Source organism: Cheilinus undulatus, linkage group 3, assembly GCF_018320785.1.
Source record: "Cheilinus undulatus linkage group 3, ASM1832078v1, whole genome shotgun sequence".
In the NCBI taxonomy this organism is placed as follows: Eukaryota; Metazoa; Chordata; class Actinopteri; order Labriformes; family Labridae; genus Cheilinus; species Cheilinus undulatus.
This window is the reverse complement of record NC_054867.1, coordinates 16,210,622-16,221,571: the sequence shown is the minus strand read 5'-3', so window position 1 is coordinate 16,221,571 and position 10,950 is coordinate 16,210,622. Positions and strand designations below refer to the sequence as shown.

General features: G+C 41.6%; 1 protein-coding gene across 1 annotated transcript; it reads left to right on the top strand.

Moving 5' to 3' along the window:
• Positions 1-916: 916 nt before the first annotated feature.
• fam83d (family with sequence similarity 83 member D) lies at positions 917-9,716 on the top strand. Its single transcript, XM_041778699.1, has 4 exons — positions 917-1,489; positions 7,773-7,940; positions 8,099-8,223; positions 8,294-9,716. The coding sequence occupies exons 1-4, from the start codon at positions 1,004-1,006 to the stop codon at positions 9,156-9,158; spliced, it is 1,644 nt and encodes a 547-aa protein (XP_041634633.1). The 5' UTR covers positions 917-1,003; the 3' UTR covers positions 9,159-9,716.
• Positions 9,717-10,950: the final 1,234 nt, after the last annotated feature.

The following is a 10,950-nucleotide window of genomic DNA, read 5'->3' as shown; positions in this document are numbered from 1 at the left end:
GTTTGCTCTCTGTTTTACTCCACGCGCAACATCCACGGTCGCCATGGTTACCTGGAGTTGTGGCAATTGCGCACGGGTTTAGAAAGATGCTCAAATATTTTCCAGAAAATTCCGGGCAAATGATTTAAACGTACATTTCTGTAAAATGAAAGGGCCATATATCAATAGGACATGCTGATAAGCATGTTTAGTGAGACAGAGTCCTCTCCTCGTGTGTTACTGGTTCTTATGTGGTGAAGGCATTTTGACATTGAAATGCACTGTGCCTACAGCGTGTAGTAGTGTGGTGTTATCCCTATTTTGGTAGCATTTTACAACAAGTGACCTCAGTCAACATCGTTTGGCAATCTTATTTTGTCAAAGTGTAAACAAACACTACTGAGCTTCATGCTGTGGGCCGCAGACTCAGCTGTAGTGAGATGCTTCACACCATCATTGAGGAAAAAAGTGTTACTCCTCACAAACAAGCTCGAGATTTGAGTTTCTCTCGAAGGCAGATGACAAGGAAGTAGACAGATAGGACAATTACTTTATAACAACGTGTCTATAAAATAATGCCGGCTGTGTTGGTCATAAAGTGTGAGTTTTAGAAATAATTTTATGTTTTGGTGCTGTTTGAGCCTTTTTTAATCAGGACTGAAGCTTCTGGGTTTAAGAGTTCCCAGTGTTCGTGATACCAGGAAAACACGTCAGAGTGAGGGCTCTGTGTCTCTGCGCCGTGTAACTGGATCAGGGCAGAGCAGAGGGACGTGCAGGAGGCTTGTTTGCCTCCAAATGAACCAATAAGATCGACTTTACATTAGACTGACAGTCTACCTCAGCGAGCCCAGAGACGCCATTCTGGTTTGACAACCTTCCCACAGCCAATACAAATCCACTACGGACAGGAACGGAGGGAAAAACTAAATACAAAATGTTCTTCCTGTAGGTCAAACGTTACCTGCCACCTGAAACACAGTGGAGTAGACGAGAGTGGGAGTGGGTAATAACACCCGTCACAACTATGGCTGCTTCACAAATACTGGATGATTCACCTTTTAGGTTTGGTCCAAAAGCCACCCGAACCGGTGACCTGGACCTGCAGGAGGTCTACAACGAGAGGCACAGACTAGCTCTGGAGGAGTTACTCTCTGGAGGTGTGGAAAACTTTTTAGACTTTCTCGGGAAAGAAAGGATCCCCAACTTTTTGTCTGACGAAGAGATCGGGCGGATCAGGAACGCCGCCGTGCCCCCGAGGTGCGTATCCCTTCACGGGGAGGACCTGGGTCTGGAGCAGTCGCTTCGCAGCTCCCTCGACTGCTCCTCCATCACCTATTTCCCCGAAGTATCTGACGTGGAGCCGCCGCTGCTGGAGATAGGCTGGCCCGCCTTTACCGCCGGCTCGTACCGGGGCGTTACGCGGGCCGTGGCTCACTTCCAGCCCAGCTATGGGGAGTGCATATACAGCTGCAAGGAGGCAGCGAGGCGTATGATCAAAAGTGCCAGAGAGGTATGCACAAAGTCAGTCTGAAACACAGCTGAATAAAGCTATTAGTATGAATAATTATCAACCAGAACGCTGATCTGCTCAAACTCTTAGGATTTATTTTCTAAGTTATATTCCAAACAAGGACATAGCCTAGGTATCCTACATTTTGATATTTACGCTTAAATTATTTAAAACTATCATTTTAATGTAGTTTTAATTCTATTCTATTCTATTAGAGAAAGTGGTTTTTAGTCAACTGCAAACATTTTTAGACACAAACAGCATCCTTGAGGTGTTCTAGTCTGCTTTAAATACTACACAGCACTGAAAAGGCACCTTTAAAGGTTTTTAACAGCATTTCATTAATTACTGATTCTGAAGAGTCAGGTGCTCTCATGCTTTTAGATCTTTCAGCTGCTTTTGACACTGTGGATCACAAGATTTTAATATACTGCACTGGAGTGATCTTAATCTTACCTGGCTGACTGAAGCTTCCTTCTCATCCCCTCTTCCATGTGGAGTTCTCCAGGGCTCCACACTTGGCCCAATTCTTTTTTTTTTTTTTTTTTGTTCATGACTCCTGGGGTCATTAAAAAAAACATTTCTTTCCATTTCTATTCTGATGATACACAGCTGTATTTCCCACTAAAAATCAGAGTTCCCAGCCCCTTGGGCCCTCTCCTGCACTGTCTTAGAGACATTAATGCCTGGATTGCCTTTACTTTTCTGAGGCTCAACAAGAGTAAGAATTTAGGGATAACGGACAGGGACCTAGAAAGGATCTGCAGATAAACACAGTCCTTAAAGCCAGTTTTTACCATATCTGGCTGCATCCAAGGCTAAGTCCTTTTTGACTTTAAATGATTTTGAGAAGGTTATGCATGCTTTTACCACAACTTGCCTTGATTAGTATAACGCGCTTTATTTTGGTGCCAGTCAAGCCTCTCTTAATCGTATACACCACATACATGTACCCTGCAGCTTGTTTTTTAACTAGTAAATCCAGATATGACAATATTTCCACCATTTAAGCCTCTCTTTGCTGGCTTCCTGTGCATTTCAGGATTGATTTTAAATTTTTATTGTTAACTTATAAATCTTAAATGAGTTGGCTCCTTCTTATCTTTCTGACCTTTAAAACCTCATATTTTATCACGGACACTCAGATCCACCGATCAGTTGCTTCTGACCGTCTCGAGGTCAAAGTTGAAGCTCAGGGGTGACCGAGCCTTTTCAGTAGCTGCGCCAAAGCCCTGGGATGCTCTGCCTCTTCATGTTCGCCTGTCCCCCTTACTGCCTGTTTTTAAAACAAACTTTAGAAAGCATTTTTATTCCCTGACTTTTGGCTCTGCTTGAGAACTGGCATTACATCCTTTCTTTTTTCATCGATCCTTTTATGTCCTCCTGTTTTTACATTGGCCCTGTTTTGATTTTTCACTTTACATCACTTTGGTCAGCACTGTGTTGTTTTTAAATGTGCTGTATAGATACATTTGGATTGGATTCTTTATAGGGCCAACAGGTTATAATGATGCCATGATAGCATAGATCTGTGTGAAGGGTTATTATTTAGGTTATTCTGTCAAATTAATGCACAATACAATCGGGTGTCTGTGTTTGAATGTAGTTGAGTGTTAAATTTTTTTTGCTAGGACACTTTTCTTTGAATTGTTCCTAAAATACATGCAACATTGTCCCCATGGACTTCCCTTGATCCGTCTGAATATCTGAAGTTCAGGTTTTTGATATCTTGATCAGAGAGAAGAAAGTGACCGAAAGGATTAAACGATTAAAAAAACAGCACATGAATATTCATGGAGTTGTAGCTGATGAGAGCTGTCAGCCCAGCCAATAGATTTGAAAGAAGATGTTCCACCATGAAAGCAGTATGTGGCTTCTTCTGCAGCACCTCAGGCCTGTATAATGCCTGCGTGCCAGATGTGCCTCAACTTGCTCTGCTCCTCTCCAAGAAAGTTTGCATTTCTCTCTTTCATTAGGGAGCTTTAAACATTGGATATCCTCTCTGGTTTACTGCTAAATGTGGGGGTGTGTACACCCTGCAATCAGAAACCTTAGAAGATGAACATTTTCATCCTTTTTTTCCTGTTAGATCATCCATCCTTTTGTTACACACATTCTTTTAGTACAACTGTGTCCACAGCATCACCAGTCAAGTCTAACTTTATTTCTCTAGCACATTTCATACATGAGGCAACAAAATGTGCTTCACAATCACAGGTAAACTGATTGCAACACATTCACTGTATTGCAAATTAAAGGCTTGATATGCAAGCTCAGATATCAAACTATACACAATCATGACCACACATTAGCCACACAGATTACAGCATGCAAACACAGACACACACACTGAAAGTATGAAGATCTAGACTTTAACTGATGCCAAAAACCTGCTTTTACAGATATCTAATGTTGGAGCCTCTCTCAGGTCTTTAGGAAGGGTGTTCCATCTACTCTGGGCTTAAAAACCGGAAGCAGCCTCTCCTGCTTTGGGATGTATGTATGGGATGGTCAGGAGGCTGCTAACCCATAGACCTGAAAGTTCAAGCTGGTGTTTGACTTGTAAACATGTCTTTAATGTTCTGAGGGGCGAGGCCACGGAGAGTTTTATACACAAGTAACAGAACCTTAAAATCAATCCTAGTTAGAACTGGGGACCAATGAAGGGATTTGAAGATGTGCTCAAACTTTTTTGTTCTGGTAAGGACTGTTGCAGCTGCATTTTGGATTAGATGTAACTAAGCAGATGGTTTTGGGACGCCAGTGAATAAACTCTAACATTAATCTGGTCTGCTAGGTTTAAATGCATGTATTGGCTTCTCTGTATCAGATGTTAATAGAAGGTTTCTTACTCTTGAAAGGTTTTCTAAAATGGTAAAATGCAGATTTCATGATGGGATTAATATGACTTTTGAAATTGAAATCACTGTTCAAGATTTTTTGCTTCTGTGTTGCAAGTTACAGAGCTGGAACTGAGATGAGCAGTGATTTTGAGCAGTGATTCCGTTTTCTCTTTATTGAGAAATTTTTAGACAACCAAAGTGCAATTTTGTCTGAGCATTAAGTGAGAGAGCTTATAGGGTTGGGATCATCTGAAGATGGTGAAAAGTGAAGTTGTGTATCATCTGCATAAATGTGGTAACTAGACAGGGGGACTGTACGGGATTCTTTTCTAAATCCTGCTCCTGCTGGATCTCTGACCATTACAACTCGGGCTGTCACCTTTTTAAGAAACAACTCTGACAAATTTAGAATATGACAACGTGATGTTCGAAAAATATTCAAACCCCCCCCCCTTATCTTTGCATATGAATCTTGAAATCTTGTCTGTTATGGCCTCTTTGCAAGCTTCTGGCAAAGGGCCTGCTGAAAAATAGTCACTCGAGGTTGTTCACCTGACCGCCACTCCTCTGCAGTAGGGAAGTTCCGATACCATTTTTTCCTTCCAGGTACAATTCTGATACCAAGGTGTGGGGTATCGGCTGATACGAGTACTGATCAGATACCAGTCTGCACTTTTTGAACTGACTGTGCAGACTAGCAAATTATTTTAGACCTAGAACATGGCTCAACAAATAGAATTGTAAATGTACAGCATCTCTGTGACCCTAAAGTTGTTTTCCTGCTGATTATTGAGTTTTGCTGCTAAGTATTAAAACTCGAAAAGCACTTGGAGAGCGCAGACCTCTGCCGCTAGCCCTATCTCCCAATAGTACAAAATCCTTTAAAAAATTCCTGGATCCAGACGGTGATCTGGATCACTCCCAAAATCTAATCAGTTCTTCCTTATGCCATTTCTGACATTTCCTGAAAATGTCATCAAAATCTATCCACAACTTTTTGAGTTATGTTGCTAACAAACTAACTAACTAACTAACTAACTAACTAACTAACAAACTAACATACCCTGCCGATCGCATAACCTCTTTGGCGGAGGTAATAACAATAATACAGGGGGCTGCGTCACAGGTAGGAACGAATGTTCAAATTTTGAATAAAAAGTGACAGCCCTATCATCATCCACTCCCGCCTGCACCTGCAACAGGTCCGTCTTATCCTGTCTACATCTATCACAGATTCTGACGATCCAGGTCTAATATTCAGAGTAACTGACAGTGTGTTTAATTAAAGGAATGGCAAACTTAATATGTTTACCGAAGCAACAGCTTGGCAAAGTTTCCTCCCTGAATGAAGGAAAACATTCAACAGTGACATCCTTGTCATGCATAATGGTGCCACTAATGCATAAAAAAGCAGCTGAGAGCCTCAGACTGATTTAACTCCTGGTTATGGCTTAGTAATAGCAATGTCAAAGTAATATTTACCAATCTTATTTACACACCATTTATCATTATTGATTTCAAAGTCATACAGAGGAGGAATTGTGTCCTGATCTGTGGATAGTGGGAGTGTCATAAAAACTGCGGCGCACTTTCATCAGCTCTCACAGACAGTAGACTCATCTTTAGTTTATTTGACCTGTGCTATTACTGCCGATGCCATTAGATGCTTAATGAATAAGGCCAGTTTGCATGAAAAGGAGTTTTCCCGATATAACAGCATAATGGCTCAGCATCTCTGTGCACCAGTGTGTATGTGCTGTGATAGACCAACAACACAAGAAGGGGAGCATTAAGGCTGCACCTTTTAACTTATTTACAAAGTTTTAGAGCGCACATTTTGTTGAGGAGCTTTAACAAAGCATCAGAGCCTTTGGCTGCACAGATACAGACACATATTCAAACATGCTTACACAGCACCACCAACTACAATTATCAAATAATCTCAAATAAACCGTGATTTCTAACACCAATGTGTAAGACATTTTCTGTGTGTTCTTGTTTGATAGGAGCATGCAGAAGAGCTTTAAAGAGAGTTTACTTTAATTAGGGGTCATGGAGCAGATGTATCATCACATCCAGGCATGCCACATATATATAAAATCTGTGAATATTTAGGATTTTGTTCTGGCACCAGTTTCGGACCAGTACACCCAAGAAGTCTTCTGAGAGGTATCAAGGACAAATGGAGCAACAATGTGGTGTGCAAATTGAGACACACAGACATGCCACCGGTTAAAACAGTACTATTTTTATGGGAACGTGTAAATATTAAATCAGTGATTCTCAACTGGTCTAGCCTCAGGACCCACCAATATTTTTGATGACAAATCACAACCCACATTTCCAAAAAATTTCAACAATGCACATTTAGTAAATGAAAATGTTGCACTAAAGATCTTGGATGGAACAGAATTTATGACAGGAACAAGCAACAGGGCAAAACTTATATGTTTTACACCCCCCTTTTACGATGATAACATGTACATTTGAGCTAATTATCCAGAGATCTTGAGAAGTTACTTCATTAACATCGCAAAAATTGCTCTTTTATTGCAAGAAAAGTAGATAAATGATTTTAAACACTGATAAAACATTTAAATTTACTCAATATCACAATAAAACAGTAAAACCAATGGTATGGTTGCATGTTCTTCATAGACTTTTGCCACCATTTTTTCCAGACACATGTCTGTGACCCACTGAAAACTGCTCCTCGACCCACTTTTGGGTCCTGACCCAGCAGTTGAGAACCACTGTATTAAATATTAGTGGTCTAAGAACAGAGCATTAGGGTAATTCACAATTAAAACCCACTTTGTTTGATTTAAAGTCTCTAATGTACACAAAAAGTCCCTGTCTCAAAGGTAGGGTTTTGAACCCATTTAGGGCTGTATCAGAAGTCAGCACATAGGAGAAGCCTGGCCGTGTTTCTCTCTGAAATATGACTGTTTTAAAGAATTTTCCTCAAAATAAGCACCTTCACATTATCATCCAAACAAGGCGGGGAACTACAGACAAAGCCACATGTGGACGCACCAGTTTGAAGCAATAAATCTGAAATATGTAAACATCCGTGTCTAATCCTCCACACACAACCTTTACCACAGCATGTGAAATTCCATTCTTCCTGTCGAGAAAACACGAAGCTCAGGAAAAAGAAGGCAAAGCCCTGCAGTGCACCTACTTGTCTTCTGTACAAAAGTAACTTGTTTGCTGACCAAGCGTTACTGCTGATTGCCATGGTAACAGACCCCAGTCAATAGAAAGCTCATCAGCACACACATTATTGGGAGTGGGTCTGACAGAGATTCACAGCTCTGTTTAAATAAGGCCTTGCATTTGAAAATAATAAAAACACAGTCATGTACTACTTCAGGGAGAGCACTGCTGCAGCTCTACAATGATTTCGGTTATATTACTTCTGTAATTTTCCACTGCAGGTGATTGCCATAGTTACAGACTCCCTGACAGACCTGGATATTTTTAAGGATCTCCAAGAGGCGTGCTCCCTCCGTAAAGTCCCTGTCTACATCCTGCTAGACCAATCATGTGCTCCTGCTTTTCTCAAGATGTGCAAAAATGTCAACGTTCGCCTGGATGACCTGCGGGTATGTGGTTGGTTCAGTAAAGCTGGGTGTGGCTCTTTGTGCACATTAACAACAGAAGATGGCATCAAATTAAAATCTGTTCTTTTAAGATCTGATATGACTGGGCGGGTCCACACTAATCTGTTACTGTTGTGCTTTCTTGTTTGTAATCCTCACAGCTAATGAGAGTGAGAACCATAACTGGTACCAATTATTACATGAGATCAGGAGCCAGGATTACTGGGGAAGTTCATGAGAGGTTCATGCTGATTGATGGAAACAGAGTGGCTACAGGTTCCTACAGGTAAGCCTGCTAACTGCTAAGCTGGTAATTATGAAGAACACGAAAAAACTCATACATTTTTCATCTACAGGTTCAACTGGACTGATGGAAAACTAAACAGCAGCAATCTTGTTGAGCTTTCTGGTCAGATAACGGAGAAATTTGATGAGGAGTTCCGCATCCTTTACGCCCAATCTCAACCTATAAACACCAGAGGACCTCCAAGTGTCAGAAACAGTGGCATCTTTGAGCATCTCCTCAAACACTCAGTCACCTCCTCTCCTCGCCTGGTCAGTGACAAGCCAGTGTGTCTCACCAGCACCCCCACCCGCAAGCCCCAAACTTTGGCTGTCCAGCCTCCATGTGAACTGTCAGCTCCAGATCAGCGCAACACAGTGCTAGAAACCTTGCCCGCTGATGAGGACTGGGTGGAGCAGCAGCACATGCAGGAGGAGATCTTGGCTGGCAGCGCTGCTCTGCACCTCCCTACTGATCAGCCAGCAGAGAAAGAGTTGATGACCCCCACAATCTCCTGCCATGCCTCCACTCAGACCAGCCACTCAGTGGCGGACAGTGACACCCAGACTGACCATGAACACGCAAATCACCCCGACTCTGTCATCACACTGCCTAGCACAGCATCAAACCAGGCAGTCTCTCCCATCCCACACAGCCCAGCCACCAAAGCAGCTGCAGACGAAACCTTAAAGGACTGCTTCCATAAGCTGTCCAAAGAGCGCCAGCACCACTACTCCACCATCCGCTCCAAACTGGAGCACATGGTGACCAGCTTGTCCCAGAGGAGAGAGCTAGCAGACCTCACCAACATGACTCAGGGGGCTGGCACTCTGAGCGGGCAGAGGGTACACAAAGACTGTGGGCAGGAACCAAACCCCAGACTGCTTGTTGAAAGTGCAGGCATGGGCACGTGGCCAAGAGCCAGATGTGCACACTAGTTTGTCTTCAGGGATTTTGGTGATAGAGGGGGGTGGAAAGTGAGCTATGGCACGGTTTCTAGTGGATCCTCTGTTTCAAATAAGTGGTTTTGGCTCATGCGGTAGAATTCCAAAATTCCTCTGTTTGTCCTCTTTTTCTGCAGTGTCCGCTTGTCCTTTTCATGCTGTGTCGTGTCCTTGCCTCTGCTGTTTTTTTGTTATTGTTACACAAAATTCTTATGACATTAACATGTTTCTGAATTATTATTTTAACCAAAGAAGTGGTGAAATGGTCACATTTGATCATGTTTGGTTCATGAGAGTGATTTCTGAGCTGCTCAGGACTGGATAATATCTGCTGTAGTGTGAGTGAAAATACACTAAGGTGCTGTGTTTTTTTTTTTTTTTTTCTAAATCACATTTGGCTGCTACAACTGCATTTGATCAACATTCCAGAGAGAAACTGGCTCTCACTGTGCTTTGCTAATAAACAAAGAAGCATTTTGCTAGATGAGTGCTTTCTTGTCTTTTCTAATACATCCTTCATCCCTTGTGTTCCCTTCTTTGTCATCAGAGTTGACGATCTAGTTTTTGTTGTGAAGAAAATCTCACAGAACATTTGTCACTAGTTCCAGCATACATGAGGAAGCAAACCATGCCGAAGTAACTTGACAAAGAGAACAAGCACCTGCGCTTCGTGCTCTGCAGTGTCTTCACGCAATTAGTTGAGAGGCAGCATCTGTGATACTGGCACCTCTGCTGATTATGCAGCCAATCACAGTTTGTATCCAGGGAGGATTTGGTGGAGAAGCTCTGTCACAGATTATGAGCATAGATTAGGAAGAATGCTAAATGAATGTCTCTTTACACAGAGATTGGATTTTACAAATGCAAATTCCTTCTTGTATTAAGTTTTATATTTGTTTTTCACAAAGATACTTGTCAACATTATTCTTGCAAAGAGGGATTTCAGATGGCTAATCGCTGGGAAAAAAGTGCTTATTTTTATGCAGCAGTGAAACAAATGGTTGGCATTTTTGCAAAGCTTCCCATTAGTAACAATCTACTTAAAGTTATTCTGAGTCTCCACATAAATGAAATCATGGTTTACAGGGGCACATGGTGCAGCAGAGCCTGGCACAAACAGAGTTTCAGTCTTCATATCTCACACCTAAGCACAAAGGTCCCACTGTGAATGATCAAAACACGTCAGTATCTCAGCTCTGCTGAGAAGTGTGATCAGAGTGCCCAGAGTTATAAATGTATTAGTCACTCCAAGCTTTATCTGACTAATGTTTAACCATATTTAGATGATAAAGGGAAACTGCCCTATCAAGATACATACATGGCTTTATTCATAGTGATTCATAATCGTAAAGAGGTCCGGTGGATGTGGTTTCAGCCCATAAGGAGGAGGAAATCAGCAGGTGTTTAGAGGATTATGCTTGATCACATTTAGTGAGTGAACTGATGTATTTAAGGACATTCCTGTCCTACAGAGCAGTGCCTTTAAATGTAAAAGTCAAACTTCTTGAGTAACTAAATTCCATTTAAATTTCATGTCACATCTGATTTCCTAATTGTTCTGCAGAAGCAAGTTTGATGAATGATGATAAGTCCATAAAAAACAAGCTTTGTAGCAGCCTATATTCCCAGTCAGAGCGCTAATTTAATTGCAAACAGTCACAGACACATAGGGAAAGGTATTTTTAATGCTTATATGTTAAAGCTGATGAAAACAGTCAAAACTGTATTTTTGAAAATGATTTACCTTTTGTCAGTTTCTCTAAAGGTGCCCTTAAGGAACCATATA